The 20,433-nt window shown below is 34.0% G+C and overlaps 1 protein-coding gene across 1 annotated transcript in view; it reads right to left on the bottom strand.

Moving 5' to 3' along the window:
• CTNNA3 (catenin alpha 3) overlaps window positions 1-20,433 on the bottom strand; it is a 1,824,697-nt gene that overhangs the window by 878,782 nt on the left and 925,482 nt on the right. The window contains exon 8 of the mRNA XM_028109632.2: window positions 15,706-15,858. Within this exon, the coding sequence (XP_027965433.1) occupies window positions 15,706-15,858 (153 nt within the window). The remainder of the gene's footprint in view (window positions 1-15,705; window positions 15,859-20,433) is intronic.

The following is a 20,433-nucleotide window of genomic DNA, read 5'->3' as shown; positions in this document are numbered from 1 at the left end:
TGCCATGTGTATATCTTCTTCAGTTAGGTGTCTGTTCAGTTCTTTTGCCCCTTTGACCATTCTTTAGTCAGGTTGTTTTCTTATTGTTGAATTTTAGGAGTTTTTTGTATATTTTGGATAAAATCCATTATCAGTTGTGTCTCTCGCAGATATTATCTCCAAGCTTGTGCTTTGTCTTATTCTCAACAATGCCTACGCAGAGCAAAAGTTTTTTTTGTTTTTTGTTTGTTTGTTTGTTTTAATTTTAATAAAATCTAGCTTATCAGTTGTTTCTTTCATGGATAGTGTCTTTGGTTTTGTGTTTAAAAAGTCATTGCCGTATCTAAGGTTATTTAAGTTTTCTCTTAAGTTATCTTCTGAGACATTATAGTTTTGCATTTTACATTTAGGCTTATGATCCATTCTGAGATAATTTTTTTGTAAGGTATTAGGGCTAGATGCATTTTTTGGCATGTGGATATCCAGTTGTTCCAACACTGTTTGTTAGAAAGACTACCTTTACAAATATTTCCTCCCATTTGGTAGGTTGCCTTTTCATTTTGTTGACCGTTTCCCTTGCTGTGCAGAAGCTTTTTAGTTTGATGTAGTCCCACTTGTTTATTTTTGCTTTTGTTGCCATTACTTGTGGTGTCAAATCAGTTACTTGCCAAAACTGATCCCAAAGAGCTTACTGCCTATGTTTTCTTCTACAAGGTTTATGGTTTCAGGTCTTAGGTTCAAATATTTAATCCATTTTGAGTAGGTTTGCATGTACAGTATAAGACGGTGGTGTGGTTTCATTCTTTTCCATGTGGTTCTCCAGTTTTTGCAACACCATTTATTTGAAAGACTGTTTCCCCATTGTATATTCTTGGTTCTTTTAAGTTTATTTACCATAATTATGTGGATTTGTTTGTGGGTTCTCTATTCTGTTCCATTGATCCATTGTCTTTTCATGCCAATACCATATTGTTTTGATTACTATAACTTTGTAATACAGTTTGAAATCAGGAAGTGTAATACCTCTAGCTCTGTTCTTCATCAAGATTGCATTGACTATTCAAGATCTTTTGTACCTTCACACAAATTTTAGGTGTGTTTGCTCTATTTCTGTGAAAAATGCCATTGGAATTTTGATAGAGATGGAATTGAATCTATAGATTGCTTTGGATAACATGGACATTTAAAAGATATTAATTCTGCCAATCCATAAGCACAAAATGCCTTTAAGGTTTTCTATGTATAATATCATAACATCTGCAAATAGACTATTTTATTTCTTCCTGTCCAATTCAGATGCTTTTTATTTCTTTTTCTTGCCTAATTGCTCTGGCTGGACTTGCAGTACTATGTTGAAATGGTGCAGTTAGGCACTTTTGTCTTTTTCCTTATCTTAGAGGAAAAGTTTTTAGTGTTTCACCACTGTGGGCTTGTCATATATGGCCTTTACTATGGTGAGGTACTTTCCCTCTACATCCAGTTTGTTGAGTTTTTCTCAGAAAGAAATGTTGAATTTTGTCACATGCTTTTTATGCACTATTGAGATGATCATATGATTTTTCATCCTTCATTTTGTTAATGTGGTATATCACATTGACTGATTTACAGATATTGAACAACCCTTGAAATACTTTAATAAACCCCACTGATCATATTATATGATCCTCTTAATGTATTGTTGAACTTAGTTTGCTAATACTTTGTTGAGGATTTTTGCCTCTATGTTTATCAGGGATGTTGGCTATTTATTTATTTATTCTTGAAGTGTCTTTATCTGGCTTTGGTATTAGGGTAATGCTAGTCTCATAAAATGGATTTGGGAGTATTCCATTTTGCTTCATTTCTTTTTTGGAAGAGGTTTGAGAAGGATTGGTATTAGTTCTTCTTTAAATGTTTGGTAGAATTGACCAATGAAGACATGCGGTCCTGGATTTTTCTTTGTTGGAATTTTTTGATTACTTATTCAATCTTCTTACATATTCATCTGTTCAGATTTTCTATTTTTTTCATGATTCAGTCTTGTTAGATTGTATGTTTCTAGGAATTTATCCATTTCTTATAGGTTGTCCAATTTGTTAGCATAAATTGTTCATATTAGTCTTTTATGATCCTTTGTATTTGTGTGGTATGCATTCTAATGTCTTCTCTTTCATTTATAATGCTATTTTAGTTTAGTCTTTTTTTTCCTTGGTGAGTCTAGCTAAAGGTTTGTCTACTTTGTTTGTCTTTTTAAAATATCAGCACCTAGTTTCTTTGATATATTCTACTATTTTTCTGTTCCCTATTTCATTTATTTTTGCTCTGATCTTGGTTATTTCTTTCCTTCTGCTAAATTTGGACTTTGTTATTATTTTTCTACTTCCTTGAGGTATAAAGTTAGGCAGTTCATTTGAGATCTTTCTTATTTCTTAATGTAAGCAATTATCCCTACAAATTTCCTTCATAGAACTGCTTTTGCTGCAGCCCATAAGTTTTGGTATGGTGTATTCTCATTTTCATTTGTCTTAAGTTATGTTTTAATTTCTGTTTTGATTTCTTCTCTGGCCTTTTGGTTTTCTGGTAACATGTTGCTTACTCTCCATATATTTGTGAACTTTCCAGTTTTTTTCTTATAATTAATTTCTAGTTTCATATAATGTGATCATAAAAGATGCTTGATATGATTTAAATCTTCTTAAATTTATTAGGATGTTTTGTAGCCTAACATTTGATATGTCCTAGAAGCGTTCCATGTGTGCTAGCAAAAAATGTGTGTTCTGCTGCTGTTGGATGGGATGTTCTGTATATGTTCATTAGGTCCATCTGGTCTAATGTATAGTTTAGTCCAATGTTTTTTCATTACTTTTCTGTCCTGATGATCTATCCATTGAAAATGTGGTATTGAAATACCATGCTATCATTTTATTGTTGTCTATTTGTCCCTTCAGATCTGTTAATATTTGCTTTATATATTTAGGTGTTCCTATGTAATGATAATGTGTTTTCAATTTCAAATTCCACTTGGTCATTGCTGGTTATAGAAAAGTGGTTGAATTTTACATGTTCACTTTGCCATAATCAACCTTGTTATAATCATCTATTAGTTTCAGGAGATTTCCTATTTTCTACCTAGGCAATTATGTCATTTAGGAATAAAAACAGTTTTATTTTCTCCTTATCTGGGGTTTTTTAGACCAATATTTATTGCAACATTACTGTATTGCAAGATGTTGTTACAAAGGCTTTACTTGAACTACCTCACTGAATTCTCACAAAATCTTTATAGTAAGTATGCTATCATCTCCATTGCCCTAGAGTTTAGAAGCCCAGAGAGACTAAATAAGTTGCTCAAGTTCACATGGTATTGAAGTCAGGATTTGTTTGTCTGACTCTATGTTCTTCCCTTCTACATCAGTCTGTAGTATTGCCTTCTAAAATTCTTATAAGTTATAGTATTAAAAGAAGTACCAAACTTTTTACTTAAGTTAGTCTCCAAATATAGCCACTAATTAATGGGCAAGTTTTCTGGATTTCATTTAAGGGTGCCCCACACACATACAATAAAAAACCCATAAACTAACAAAATAAATAGAAAATCTTACACTGAATTAGATTAGTACAAGAAACAGGTTAAAACTGTTATTATTTATATGTTTAACAATTAAAATTGAGGGTGATTGCTATAAAACATTTATGGGAAAAAATCAAGTTAGCTTAAATAACCGGAGAAATATACCATATTCATGAATGAGAGAAATCAATATTATTACAACATCAATTTGTATATTGATCTAGAGATTAAATGCAATTCCAATCTTATTGCCTGCAATAGTTTTGTAGGTATTGTTGGAATTATACAAAAATCTATACAAAAAGACAAAGAAAATAGAATAACCAAAACAATTTTCAAAAGAAGAACAATGTCAGAGGACTCACAATATCTGATTTCAAGGCTTACTATAAATCTTCAGTTTTAAAGACAATGTGGAATTGGTGAAAGGAAGACGCATAGAGTAATAGAACAGAACAGAGAGATATCCGTAATATAGGTCAACTGATATTTAGCAAAGGTGAAAACATGATCAATGGAGAAATTATATTCTTTTCAAAAAATGATGCAGAAACAATTGGATAACCATATGCAATAAATAAACAAAAAAAAGAAAACCTTTATACCTACTTTGTACCATATACAAAAATTAACTCAAAATGTAATAAAAACCTAATGTAAAAACTAAACTGAAAATACTTGTAGAAGAAAATATAGGAGGGCGCCTGGGTGGCTCAGTTGGTTAAGCGACTGCCTTCGGCTCAGGTCATGATCCTGGAGTCCCGGGATCGAGTCCCGCATCGGGCTCCCTGCTCAGCAGGGAGTCTGCTTCTCCCTCTGACCCTCCTCCCTCTCGTGCTCTCTATCTCTCATTCTCTCTCTCTTAAATAAATAAATAAAATCTTTAAAAAAAAAAAAAAGAAAATATAGGAGAAATTGTTTGAAATCCTGGGTTAGACAAAGGTTTCTTTTTTTTTAAGATTTTTTAAAATTTATTTATCTGAGAGAGAGAGGGAGAGAGAAAGAAAGAGAATGAGCAGACTCCCTGCTGAGCAGGGAGCCCAGTATAGGCCTTGATCCCAGAACCCTGGGATCATGACCTGAGCCAAAGGCAGACACTTAACTGACTGAGCCATCCAGGTGCCCTAGACAAAAGTTTCTTATATAAAACACAAAAGCACAATCCATATATGATAATACTGATAAATTTGACTTCATCAAAATATAAAAATTCTATGCTGAACAAGATACTATGAAAAGGTTATAAAGCTAAGCCACAGATATACAGAAAATATCTGTGAATCAGATACACAACAAAGGACTTGTATTCAAAATATACCAATAACTTTTAAACAACACAAATATAAGTAAACAATTCAATTACCAAAAAAAGGTAAAATTTTTTAACAGAAACTTCACCAAAAAAAAATATACAGATGGAAAAAAGCTTAAAAAATGATCCTCAGGAATGAAAATAAAACTAAAAACATCCAAATTGGAAATGAAGTATAATTATATTCTCATATGACATTATCTTGTATATAACATACATTAAGGAATACACACACACAATTAGAACTAATAAATAAGTTCGGCAAGGTTGCAAGATATAAGATCAGTATATTTAAAAAAATTGCACTTCAATATACAACAAAAAAGAATCTAAAAATGAAATTAAGAAAAATACCATTTAGAAAAGCATCAAAAATAATAAAATTTTAGGAACATAATTAACAAAAGAAGTGCAAACTTATACACTGAAAACTACAAAACATTGTTGAAAGAAATTAAAGCAGATCTAAATAAATGGGAAGACATTCCATGTTCATGGATTGAAAAACTTAATATTATTAAGATGGCAATACTCCCCAAAATGATCTACAGATTCAACCCAATCCCTATCAAACTCCCAGATGTGTTTTTTTTTTCAGAAATGACATACTTAAAATTATTTTAAAATTTAAGGGGCTCATAATAGCCAGAACTACCTTGAAAAAGAATGAAGTTGGAGGACTCACACTTTCTTTTTTTAAAACTTACTACAAAACTATAGTAACCAAGACAGAGTGGTACTGACATAAGAACAGGCATAGATCAACAGAATAAAACTAAATCTAGAAATAACCCTTCATATTTACATTATTACAGAAACTCAATTGGAAAATAGTAGTTTTTTCAACAAATGGTGCTAAGACTAATAAATATCCACATACAAAAGAATGAAATTGGACTCCTGCCTAATATCAGATATAAAAACTAATTCAAAGCTGATCAAAGACCTAAATATAAAAGCTAAAAGTATAAAAATTTTAGAAGAAAACATCCGAGTGAATCTTTATAACCTTTGATTAGACAATAGTTTTATAGATATGAAACCAAAATAAAAAATAGAAAAAAAGCACTTCATCAAAATTTAAAACCTTTGTGCTTCAAAGGATACCATCATGAAACTAAAAAGACAACCTACAGAAAGGAAGAAAATTTTCTAAATCATATATCTGATAAGAAACTTGCTTCTAGAATATATAAAGAACTATTATATATTATACCCCAATAAGCAAAAGGACAAGTATTATTTTTAATGGGCATAAGATCTAAATCAATATTTCCTCAAAAAAGATATAAAAATGGGCAATAAGCACTGTTCAACATAATTAGCTATAGAGAAATGCAAATCAAAGCAATGAGATACCACTTCGTACCTACTAAGATGATTATAATCAAAGGCAAACAATTATAAGTGTTGGCAAGGATGAGAATTGAAACCTTCATATACTGGTGGTGAAGATATAAAAATGGTACAACCTGATGCCACCAGAAAACAGTCAGGTAGTTTCTCAAGTGCTTAATACAGTTATCATATGATCCAGAAATTTCACTATCAGGTATATACCCAAGGTAAATAAAAACATATGCCTACACAAAAACTTGTATTAAAATGTTCATCAGAATTATCCATAATAGCCAAAAAACAGAAACAACTCAGATGTCCATCAACTTATAAATGGATAAATAAAATGTGGTATATCCATACAACAGAATTGCCCATAAAAAGGAATGAAGTACTGATACATGCTACACATGGATGAACTTCGAAAACATCATGCTAAGTTAAAGAAGCCAGTCACAAATTCCACATATTGTATGCTTCCATTTATATCTAATATTCAGAATAGGCAAATCTGTAGACACAAAGTATATTAGTAATTGCCTAATTTGGAGAAAATGGAAATGTTTTAAAATTGATTGTGATGGCACAAATTTGTGTACCTTCTAAAAATCATTAAAATGTATGCTTTAAGTGGGTGAAATGTTGCTAGCAAAGGAAAACTAAAACAACCTTAGATATTCTTCTTTGACAAGAAAAATGGGGGAAGGAAAAGATAATCTGTAATAGTGATTTAATAGGCAGATTCAAACACAAAAGTCAAACCCTCTACGGATGTTCTGGTGTTCTTTTGGAACTCCATGTATAAAATATCACAAAAATGTTGGAGTGATTTAGAAAAAAATAAGGCTTTTTTCATGCTGCCTATAATTCAGATGAAGTCATCCATGGAATGCAGAGTAAATTTGATTTTGTTTTTCAGTAATGGGAGCATTTCTTTAAAAGCATCAAATCTACACTTCCATCTTGCAGAAAGTGCCACGCCTAATTGTTTTTTTATGAAAGGGATTTCCTGGATATACAAAGCTATAGCTTTCACTGGGTCTAACATACATTTGGATGATCCTTTGGCAAGATCCCACTTTTTCTCTCCCTAGTCCTACCCTGACAGTGTTTGCAAGCTGCAGAGGAGATAGGAGGAAATAGCTTATGTTCACTGTGCTCTTAACTCTTTTCAATTCACCACCTATTTCAAGGTTAACCACTACAAGAAAGAAACCACTTCCCCAAATCAAGTTACCTTCCTGCATTTTACCACCTAACTATAATATCTGATTCTTACTAACAAGACATTCTCCAGGTATAATCTACATCACTTACAAAAATCCATCTTGCTTAAGCTTGACCTTAGAGCAGAGATTGCAAAACTAGTGGGCCTTGGAATTATGTATTGCCACAATAAAAATTAACAGGGTTGTGGTTTTATTTTGTTTTACTTTTTTTAAGATTTTATTTATTTATTTGAGAGAGAGAGAAAAAAAATGAGTGGGAGGGAGAGGGAGAGAGAAGCTGAGGCAGGCTCCGCACTGAGCACTGAGCCCGACACTGGGCTCAATCCCACCACCTTGAGTCCATGACCTGAGTCAAAATCAAGAGCCCGCTGCTTAACCGACTGAGCCACCCAGGCACCCCTATTTTATTTTGTTTTAAACTGATTTAGCTGTCTATACTTAGAAACCACATATTTTTACATTAAAATCTGTATTTCTGAGTTCTTTTGAGAAATTGCAATGTCTGACAAAACAGGGCCTGAATTCATGCAGAACAATAATTGACTGAAGATGAGTTAGAGACCAACCCTTTAGACTAAGCTTATGCTCTCCATTTCAGTAATTGTTAGTCGGCATGTTTTCCTGTTAACTCTTGGCCAAATACAATCATGGAGAGTAATACTGGAAAGTTTCAGAAAAATTTCATACACCAATTAAGTGTATATCCAAGCCTTGGAGACATAATTTCAGCTGGACATTTTGTACATGTTATCTTTTGGCCTGTTAATATTCCTGAAAAACACTTACCTATATTTGGAAGTTGGATACAAAAGTCCAACAACTTCAACAGTATATTTGAAATTCCTTATAAAATGAATTTTTCAAAAGGAAAATGTCATTGCTCATCAGGAGTTTTAGAGACTCAAGTAACCTCTTTCCACATAAGACTTTGGGGAAAAAATGCTTAAAAGAGGAGTGGGAAGAAGACTAATATTCACTGAACACCAATGTCCACATGATGTGGCATTTGGTACTTTAATGTGTCATCCCATTCAATCTCACTTTTGTGAGATTGTTTTCACTTTACAATGGCGTATGTCCTTTACAGAACAGATACAAGAGATATTAAGTGACTTGCCCAATAATATCAAGCCAAGACTCAAAACCAAGTCTGTCTCCATATTTTATACCTTACTCAATAAATCATGCTATTTGCCATCTTTTAAATTTTTCCATAGGATTAATTGACATTCTACTTTTTTCATACACTAATTCATTCAATAATGATTTACTGAGGGTGCCTGGGTGGCTCAGTTGGTTAAGTGACTGCCTTCGGCTCAGGTCATGATCCTGGAGTCCCGGGATCGAGTCCCACATCAGGCTCTCTGCTCAGCGGGGAGTCTGCTTCTCCCTCTGACCCTCTTCCCTCTCGTGCTCTCTATCTCTCACTCTCTCTCTCTCAAATAAATAAATAAAAAAAAATCTTAAAAAAAATAATGATTTACTGAATGCTATACTTACTGTACATCAGTCTAGGAAAACAAACACAAAGGCTCTAGACAGTATTCCCAGGGTCCAGCAGAGTACATAGCACCACAGGCACTTAAGACATATTTGTTGAATGAATGAATAAATGAATATACTCCTGTCCTCAACTTGCTAATCAGCTATCTAGACCTCTATGTCTAAGACATAGCCACTAGCCATGTATGGCTATTATACACTAAAAATATGGATAGTCTAGATTAAGATAAGCTGCACAGGTAAAATATACACCAGGTTTCTTTTAGACTTAGTACAAAAAAAATAAGATATCTCAATAATAGTTTTTATATTTATTACATATTGAAATGGTAATTTTGGGGTATGGTGGATTAAATAAAACATATTACTAAGATTGGTTTTACCTGTTTATTTTTACTTTTTTTTTAGTGTGACTACTAGAAAATTTTAAATTATATTTGTATTCTGCTTTCTGTTTCTATTGGATAGAATCAATCTAATGCCATTAAGTCTTGAGTCACTTGCTTTTATGTTCCAAGTTCATGATTAAATCTAGTTTTCTCTCTCTTCAATGCATAAGATTAAATTAAGTTTTAAATGCCGTCTTTTTAAATGCCAATTTATATTCATGAGATTCTAATCAATTGTTGGGAGTTAGAAAATTTTTATATCCAGATATGAAATAATCCATACACAAACTCTCCTAAAATATGGCTTCCCTTGAGTTCCTTCTGTGGTGAGAAGCAACTGCAGCTTTCCAAATCCATTACTGGATCATCCAGTTCTTGAAATGAAATCTAACCTATTCACCCTGGCAATCAAATATTCAAGGGTATTGATCAATTGCTTTTATCACACTTCATGTTTCAGCCAACGTAGTGATCTAGATTTCATTTCTATTACAATCCTGGAACATAGGAATGAGCATTGTGACTTTAGTCACACTTGTATCTCAACTTGGAGTTTTAGTTTTTTCAAATCCAACTCCTGCCTAGTCATCAAGTTTTGATGTAAATATTGCTTATATTGTTTACTTCCTACTAAATTTCCACACTACTCTAATCCCATATAGTGTTCTCCCTCCTCTTAATCCCAAAACACTAGTATCTCCTTCAAAAATACCTACATCTGACTATGGAAAGGCTCTGAATTACTCCCCATTTCCCTGCATTCCAAACAGCATGAATGGGAAATTTATAAAGAAACCTCTCCAACATGGAAAGGTCACTCACTGTATATTCAGGTTAGGCTTTTAAGGATCATGGTCATGATGAGCTTTAGCTGAAAGAGGATTAAGATGTTGAACAGTTTCTAATCCAGAGAGTGGGCAGTCACACCTGTGCTCCATATAAGTAAAAGCATTCCTGACTTAGCTATAACATCCCTTCCCCATCAAAAGAGGAAAGCTGCCAAGATGCTCACTGAGAACAGTTGTTGGTTTGTGCACAAGTATAAGTATGGGTTTGTTCTTTTTATTTTTCAATTTTTTTCTTTTTGGGGGGGAGGAAAAACGAGATGGGACTCTAAAAGCTTTATTTATTTGTAACTGAGCATATTCTTATTTGATAACAGATGATCAATTAAAGCAATGTGTGACACTCGAACAGGATTCTGTCAAAAAGCAAAGATAGAAGTAGAACTGAGAGCTCTATAAGCACTTCTTGCAAACAGCAAGAGTCCCCTCTACACCCTTCTTTCTTGGCACTGGGGCTTTGCTAAATCTGGCTCACCATTTTGTGAGTGGGAACAATCAGCTTTGTAGGTTGGAGGGAAGTATTATAATTAAATGTCCACCTACTTTTTCCTTTTTGATGAAAGGCTCCCATAAAACTTACTAAAATAGGTGCATCAAGACAGATGAATTTTTGATGAATAAGTCAAAGCACTGACGAGGTTGGCTTTTCACATGGAGAAACTTCTCTAATTCACAAAAAATTTTCAGGCCTAGATCATTAACACTGTCATATTTAATGATAATTGATATGGTGAAATCCATGGGATAAACTGGAGATTTTACCTTTTTAATATGTAGCAACTATGTAGTGTTCAGCATAAACTGATCGCTGAGAACAAATTGTAGTATGATTCAAGAATAATAGTGGAGTTTTTAGAAATTAATTTTAAAGAAATATTAAATAACAGCCATTGTAATAAGCAATGCATGTATTGAATGCAATGGCATTCTTCTGAATAACAATTATATTATCACATTAAAGTTACAAATTATTATCTCTGAAGTGGGCAAAGTTCTTTAAAAATGTTATCAAATTGTGACAAAGTCCATATTCTCTCAGGAGATCTGGAGTAGAGTTTATAGTGTTTGCTTTTGATAGTTGATGGCAAAGGTGTTTGCTAATATCATTGTGAAGAATTATTTTCAAGTATTCATGTACAGTAGAATAGGAAGGCACCCTACCAAGTAACTGGGCTCAGACATGGTCCCAAGTCCAGTTATTGGAATCCCCAAAGTTAACTTTTTAGAGAGAAACAAAAGTGAGTTATTGTTATGAATGTGTTTCTTCATTCAATGCAGATTTAGGGAGTACTAGCTGCATAGACTCGGCTAACAGAATAGGCTCAAAGTGATGACAGATAAAATTCTTACTCTCTAGAATTAGTGAATACTTTACATTTTAAGGTAAAATTAATATTTTAAACTTCCTGTTTAATAGGTATTATTGGTGGAAGTCAGTAGACTTAATGGGAACCTAACTCACCATCAGTGCAAGATCAAACACTGGGGAGTATAATTCAATGAGCATATTTGTCATTAAATAGCTAATCACGATGTAAAGATGATTTTTAAAATGCCAACCTTTGGACTCCTTCTTCCCATCCCTACTGTGGTTTGGTGGATCCCAAAACAGAGTAACTTGGATGTGCAAAGTAGGATAAGCTTTGCATAATAGTTACTTAGTTCAGCATAACTAAACAAAATTAGCCATAAGGATCTAGGTTCTCCAGTTATTGACACTACCCAGGGTTTTATAACCATCATTTCACCCACGATCATTTTATACCAAACTACATAATAACAGGAGACCTCAGACATGACCCCACTAGAGAATGGGAAAGTTCAGGCCCAGTTTATTGGCCACTCTTCTCCTCATTCCCACTTCTTTTCTCCAATACCCCAAATCCTTTTGGTTGCCTAATTATTATCCATAGAATTTCTTAATGCTTTGTTGTTGTTGTTGTTATTTTTTCTTTGTGTTCAAATCCAGGTTTTTTTCTTTTTTTTTTTTTTTTGGTAAAAGTTACAATTTTAACCACTATCTAAAGTGTTCCTTTAACAACATGGAGTTTTCTTCAAAGATCTCATAGGAATTCTTTAAAAATGGACTTTTCTTTCCATTTAAGTCTTACTGCAACAAGTTCACTGATTTTAGATTTCTCTGACAAACACAGTTGAGGTATCAAAACCCAGACATGTTGAAAATAGCTTTTCTTTGAAGTCATTTAGAATCTAAGATTTTCTGTCCTGCTCTGTCAAATTACCCAGGTTGGGAATAAGATGGGTCTAAGTAGTCTGGGTGGAGGACTGGTAGGGAAAACAAAGGTGGAGGGTTGGTAAACTATACAAAGTAAACTTACAATGTCTTCTGAAACATATATTTAAGCTCTCCTATTTCCCTGGACTCTGTCACAGACACTTCTGGCTCAACATTTGTAGTAAATTAATGATGATTTTCTCTGTTGCCTTGGTTAGACAGCTCCTTTCAAAAAGAACTTTTCCTGGGAGATAAATGCAGTGTTCTTCTCTTTTTTCTTCTTGATATATACATAAACAACCTAGTGGGCAAGCAGTATACTTAAAAACCACTTTCATTTTCTCCAAAGTCTATAGCTGTTAGAAAATTAGAGTCTGGGGGCGCCTGGGTGGCTCAGTCGGTTGACTCTTGATTTTGGCTCAGGTCATGATCTCAGGGTTGTGAGATGGAGCCCTGCATTGGGCTCCATGCTCAGCAGGGAGTCGGCTTATGCCCCTCCCCCTTTCTCTCTCTTTCTCTCAAATAAATAATAAATAAAATCTTTAAAAAAAAGAAAAAGAAAATTAGAAGTCTTTCGATTGTAAAAGGTATTTGTTATATCATAGAATTTTAGAAACTGACAGTGACCTTAGACATTATCTTGTTAACCTTCACTTTATATAAAGCAAATGAAGTCCTGAGAAGAGAAGTATAGTAGAATAAAGGTGGCCACATACTTTGCTATTCTTTCTTTTGAGAGGTGAAGTCTCACACCTCTCTGCCTCCCCTCCTGTTTGGGCAGGCTCCAGTAATATATAGTGGAAGTGGTATTCTGCCAATTTCTGGGCCCCAGGCCTTAAGAGGATATCAGTATCTACTTCCTGTCTCTGACTTGCTTTTGGGATCTCTCATCTCTGAACCAGCAACTATTCTGCAAGAAGCTGAAGCCACATAGAAAGACCATGTATTGGTCCTCCAGTGAAGAGCCATGGCTAAGCTCCCAGCTGATAGTTCTCATGCACTTTCAGTCATGTGAATGTGACATTTTGTATGTCGAGCCCAGTCAAACCTTTCAAGGGCTCCATACCCAGCCAATATTTGACAGTAATCACATGAGAGAACCTAAATGAGAGTTGCCCATCTGCCCAGTTAACATACAAATTGGTGAAAGAATAGTAAATGGTTGTTTTAAGCCACTACGTTTGGAGATGATGTGTTATGTAGCATAAGCTAACTGGAACTGAAAATGACTTAGGCCAGTTTCTAAGTAATACGAGGAAAAAGAATAAGAATAAGAACTGTGACTCCAAAGCTAGCATAATCTCATTATATGTATTAAGGGGACTTTCAACATTAAATAAAACTCATTCTCAGTCCCCCAGGAGCTCAAAATTACGAAATCTTTTGTTCTTTCAATGTTCATGCGAAATATGGAATTTTCAAGATCCTTTAATTTTTAAAACAGATTATTAGAGCTCTGTCTTCATAATAATAAACCATCATTTCACAATAAATTAAGGTATCATTCTCAAGCATTCCTTCAAGGCACTCCTTTAGTAATAAGGGTCATGGAAGGAAGAGCTCCTTAGGTAAACTGATTTGGGGAAATTCTGACTTAAATTAAAGAGGTCTTCTTATCTATGGATTTCTCAGAACTGTAAAATCTCCAAGAGATTTTACAACTTTTCCCCAAAAACTGTGATCAAGAAGCCCTTCTTTACTGAGCACCTTAGGAGTTTTATGTTTCATAGCAACACTAAACTAAGAAATAGGAATAGGGATGTAAATTTTTAGCAGAAATCAACTTATACTTTCAGAATATTTCACCAAAAAGTTGTTTTCATAATTTGGTGTGCCTTCAGCTTAGAGAACACATTTTTAGAAAATATGATTATGATTGTCAGGAGCTACACTTAAGTTAGGTACTTTTAATGATCTGTTCCTTCTGCTTTGCCTCTTACTTTAACGTTTTCTTGGGGGGAAGACTGAATACATATTTGAGGAATGAATACAAAAGGGAATAAATACTATGAGAAATATAATAAATAATTGAATGAATTAGTTAAAAATTGTAAGCCTGGAAATCAGCTTCGGCTCTAATTAGTCTGGTCTGTGTTTGTACCTTTATGTCCACCTAAGGTCAGTGGGAATTTTAACAGTTACCCTGGTCTCACAGAGTTCTTGGGAAGTCAAAGTAGATTTCAGACTTGGAGATAGGTCAGTTTTAGGGCTGAAATGATCTTAGTAATTATCTATTTATCAACTCCTTTCATTTTCTAGATATGAAGACTAGGAACCAGAGAGTTTATAGTGCAAATGCTAGCTACATTGGAAACTTCCTTCCCAGTGGATCTACATTAAAGACATTGGGAAAGTCCTCTATTTTAATAGATGTTTAATAAAATGCTGTGATTCTAATTCAGGTAGTGTCTATTTCTGACTCACAAGATTTTACAAGTAATTTGAGCCCCCAAACATATTCACCACAAAGTTCATGGCCAGTATATGAAGGTGTGGCAGTCAGAACATTTAATAATCAGTATGGCATGGTGCTGCCAATGAGAGCAGACACTAGCCATAAACAACAGTGCAGTCATACTGATGAGTCCTAGCAGTTTATCGGCTCTGGTATATGAATTTGATCAAGCACAGTTTCCCCTTTCTACTACCAGTTCCTGGCCTTGTGAGTACTGTCACCTTACTGGTGTTAGAAGTCCTTCCATTCAGACTTTCTTATACTGTGGCCGCCTTACTGAGTCTCATAATACAATAGGTTCTATTATCTGTTTCCTAGCAATTGTCTAGCATTTTATGGCTCTTTCAGCAATATGCCACCTTGCCCCCAATTATGGGGCATTTCCATGCTTCCAGCTTCCAAGCTGAAGAAATTATAGTTGTATCATCTCCTCTTGCCTCTACTGGGACATCGACCAATCTACTATCCCCACTTATTTATTCTGGATATTTCTACCCCTGTATATCTGACATTCTTTTTCTATAGTCACGTTACATGGCTGAATATGATTGAAAAGGCTGATGGAGTAATACAGCCATGAAAAGATCGTAGAGAAATAATAAAATGGCATGAGGTAAGTATTTAATACTTTCATGGTTAGAACAGGAAGAAAACCTCTGTAAAGATAAAACAAAGTATCTGCATTTAACCAGTTTGTGTGTGTGTGTGTGTGTGTATACCTTTTAAAAAATATACATAAAAAGTACTGAACTTGGCTTCATTTGTAGTAAGTTTTCAAAAGTTTTTATCTGAGTACAATTCAACTGTAAAAGGGGAATGAGAGCTTCATTCTCCTGGATTTAGAGTAGTTACAGTTCTAGCATGCTTACCTCTATAAGCCTGCTGGTGTGTTCACGAAATATTGAAGCATATTCTTTTATTTCCTTTTCTCGGCCGTTCTTGGCAGCTTCAATGAGAACCAAAAGTGGGACTGTTGTATCCAAAAAGGAGTCTGACACATGATCTATAATAGCCTTACGGAGCTGAGGAGAAATAAAAAATTCACTTTTTTTTTTCAGGTAATTGTTCATGTTATTTCCTGTTTTTACAATCTCAGTAGTTACAAAATTGATCTTACACATTTTTACACAATCTCTAAACTAATATTTAAGACTGTGTATGAATGTCACTTACAAAGTTAAAACAAACAAAATATCCAAGGAAAAATAATCATTGAACAATAGCTCTCTTGCTTTCAAAATGCACTATTTTTTTCTTAAATTATACTTAGCCCAGAGGTCAGATTATAAGTGATAATACTCCATTTTCCCTCAAAGAAATTGTACTATTGTAATGTTTATGCATGTGTACAAACAACATTGTACATCATGTATTTTCATAATTACAAAATTATGAAATGTTTTCTACTTTGTTGGAGGAAGTGATGATAAATTTTGATTAGCTAAATTGTAGTCTTCATGGTAATTAAACCAAGTTAGATCACCGATTATGCCAGCTGATAACAGATTAATAGAGCAAGGAGAATAATAAATGAGTTTGATGTCCAATTTTCTTCATCTGCATTAATTGTTCTTGCCCTTACACCTTAAATTATTAAACAAGTATAACATTCTGCTACAATTAGTTCTTTTAAATTAGATTATGTGTAAGCTCATAAATGACAATCAGGCAATTACTTTATTCAGCAGATATTTTCTGAAATTTAACACTGCATTGGAAAATTAATGCATTGTATTTATATAATATTGAGTCCTAAAGGATCACAGTATCTTGAAAAGTTTCATCCAACAGTGTCAATGACTATGAATGGCTCTCTAATTTTCTAGTCAACCTCCTTATTTAATTTAATAACCTCTATACAATAAAACAAAGAGATGAGTAGTTATCAGACAAGAAATTTTTAATTTGCCTTCTGTGAAAATTGTTTTAGAGCATTTTTTAAAACCAATAGACAGTTACCCTAGTTTTGGATTACATGAGAATGCTACTGTAGCTGCATTAAAAAAAAAAAACCACCATCTTCCTGTAATATTTATAGGATAATAAATCCATAATAATTATAGATTTCTGGGAGAAAAAAATACCTCTGCCTAAGATGTTACATCTTAAGCAAGAGAATTGTGAAATTTTCTGGTTTCCAACATTTTCACAAAGGCTATGTGAGATCCCGAAGGAAAGAATCTGCTTAGCATGCAGAAAGGCAGATCACTAATAGCAACTAATTAATATTGTCTGAGCACTTACTAAGACAGAGTGCAGAGTGCTAAGGAGTTACAAGGCAAAGGGAAGACTTCGGGTGAATGAACAATGTGTTTGATGTCCATAAAGAGTGAACCAGAGAAGTCAGGCAACCAATCACAAGTTAGGACTTGAGCTGGGAACTACAAGTTATGTTAGTTCCAAATACGTAAAAGTAGAAGGGATCGCAGAGGGGGAACAGTTTTCAATTATCATCCCTCTCCTTTGTCCTTTTTTCTTTCATTTATAACTAGGATATATAGAAGGAGGGCTAAGAGGAGATCTGCACTAAAGATATGCAATTAATAGCCAACATACATATGGGAGGTAATCAAACCAAGGAGGCAGATAGGATCATGCACAGTGAGGAAATGTCCAAGAATAAAATCTTAGGAAATATTACCATATATGGGAACCATGCCGATGGAAGAGTAGGATCTAAAAGGAGACTGAGATGATGGTCAAAAACAGAGAAAGCAAATGACCAACAACTAAAAGAGAAACTTTCAAATAAATCTACATCAGTGCTCTCTCCAAATGAACTTATTGTACCAGATGCAATTATAGTACCCATATTATGGACTTGTTGAATCTTCTTTTCTGTGTATTTGATTCCATGCAATTCAACAATTATTTCTAAACATCATTTCCTTACCTTTCTACCAACAGCAAGCTATTACAAAATATAGCAAGATGGAAATGCATGGTCCCTATAATCTAATAGAGAAGTGAGAGTCATTAAATGTTACAATAAGGGAAAAATCAAGAAGCTGACAGCAAAGAGATTTCAAAAAGATAATGAGTTTCAGAGTCTAATTTTAAAGGTAAGTTAAATAAAATGAACTAAGACTTGTCTAATGGATTTGACCACTAAGAGTCATTGATTAACTTAGTGAGAGCAGTCAGAGTGGAAAAGTAGAAGCTGGAGTCCTATTGCAATAGTTTGAAGAATGAATGGGAGATGAGTGGAGGTGGAGACAGTGAGAATAAACTCCTATTTCCAGTAATTTGATTATTACATGAAGATGCAAGACTTGGTATTAACCACATTGAAACACAGGTTTAAAAAGTGATTGTTTCTCATATAAAAGACTTTGATGTATGTTCCCATCTACAACTATACCCAGAAAGTTAGACTCTTCTCTTGTATTTTTTTAAAAAATACATTTTGCTTTGTCACATAGAAAAATCTAGAGAGAGAGAGAGTAAGTATTGTCCCACACTGTGCCAATGTTTGTAAATATTTGAATAGTTATAGCAATCTTACAGCAATGGTTACATTTGCTTTGGTCTGTGCATTTCCCCTCTGTGGTACTACCATTTGTCTTCCCTTTATTTTAATGGTATTTACTTCCTTGTTCTTTTTTTTCTTTCCGAGGTTTTCAGCTATGTTTTCACTGCTATTCATTCAATCCTTCAATCCATACAGAAGTGCTGAAACATGTTGCAAAAGTGAGGCTTGAGGCACAGCTAATTTACTATCATTAACAAATAAATAAATAAATGCTTTAGCTAAATTATTTTTTTTAATTAAACCATGTTAGAAACACATTTTTTTAACTTTATACTAAGACATGTTGCTAAGTACAAAACACAGTAAATGAGAAAAGGTGTACGATGGACATGAGATATTATGTTCAGTAAGACAAGACACAAGGACTGAAAAATGAGTTTACAAATAAGTTTTATGCCAATGCTTTCAAAATTCTGTTGGAAAATGGGCCAAAATTACCTGACATACCATAATTCAAATATAATGAGCAAAATGAATCTTCTTTCCTATAGCTGTATATTCATTCAGTTTAACAAATGCACTGTGAGCTTTCTCTCTAAGGGCAGGGCACCATTCTAGGCAACCTGGGAATGTCAGGATAACAAAGACAGGGCAATATTAGGGAGTGAGAGGTGTAAAAAGAGTTTGATGAGTATCTTAAAAGAAGCATAAATAAATAAGAAACAATTAACTTGGATTGTTACAGTGAAAAAGCCTTCTGTAAAGATGAGACATATGTATTTCATTTTAAAAGCTGAATTACCTGTTAAGAGTGGGGGTTGGGAAATGGAAAGCACAGCATTCTAGAATAAAGACTATCATAAGCTATAAATCAATCAATCAATCAATCCTCAAGACATCACATGAATTTAGTGTGCCTAGAACACAGTCATAGAGTAAGGATTGAAACAGGATTTCTTAGGTACAATAGAGGTAATGGAATGCATTTCAGGTAAAAAGAACAAAATAAGACAAAAAGATTAAAAGATGATGTCTCAACCACTGGAACAGTCTCTGATTTCAGCTGTTGCTGTAAGGGAACAGTTCCTTATCCTTTCAAGACATCCCACCTCGAATGCATTCCATGCTTCTCTTTGTTATTCTTTCTTAGGTCTGCTCCAAGTCTCTGTGAGAGTCTCAGCCCAAGCACAGACAGCCTGGAAGTTCTGAAGAGGGAACACCACTGGGAACAACTATCAATCAGTGGAGATGGGAGTTGCCGGACAAAATTCCTGGTCTCTATCCATTGGTTAGACAATTCTGGGAGACATTCTGTTCCTTCTCAGAGATCCTTAAGTTCCTGCTGCCTAGAGTAGGAACCCCAAATAGCATATTTTTTCCTCCTTCCCTGCCTGCTCTCTTCCACTGCATGTTCTCTTACACATGCTTTTTGGAATTGTCTCTTAATAAACTACCTGCACTAAGGCTCTGGTCTTAGGACTTGCTTTCAGGGGAATCTAATATAAAATAGATACATTTGTCTGGTGATAATGTTGTTTGGTCATGTACCAAGTAACAGATTCTGATGTTTTATATAAACTACCCATTGATGATCATACTTTACCACTTCTGCTTTGCACACTACTGAATTTGATTCTGTCATCCCCTGTACTGTGCTGACGGTGAAAGAGGAATTATTATGAGAGAGGACCAGAAATGCAAATAGGGACAAGATATGGAATGCCTCAAATGCTATGCTAAGTACTTTTCTTTATATATTCTGGCACATTCTGACATATGGGATTTTTTTTTCATTTAAATTGTACACTCACCTATATCTGTGTATAATATGTAAGAAGCCTCTATCTTATTAATTTCCATATTATTTTCCCACCCAATGGAACAACTCATTCCTTTCACTTGACTGATATACAAAAAACTTTAAAAAGAAGAATCCAACATGCCAATGTAAAAATAGGACAACTTTAGAAGCTGCAGCACTAAAATCTGAAGTTAGTGGGAGGCCAATAGGAGTTAGAGGTATGTGTTTTCAATAAATACCTGCTTGTGGCCAGGCATGAAAGATGTCAGGCACAAAATCAAACTGAGGGGTTTTCCATCTTTTCTCACTATGGTTTAATAACAG

Source organism: Eumetopias jubatus, unplaced genomic scaffold (genome assembly GCF_037043125.1).
Source record: "Eumetopias jubatus isolate StellerSeaLion01/CBP00866 unplaced genomic scaffold, mEumJub1_p1.0 scaffold_17, whole genome shotgun sequence".
NCBI classification, from domain to species: Eukaryota; Metazoa; Chordata; class Mammalia; order Carnivora; family Otariidae; genus Eumetopias; species Eumetopias jubatus.
The sequence above is the reverse complement of the archived record's forward strand: the minus strand, read 5'-3'. Positions and strand labels throughout refer to the sequence as shown.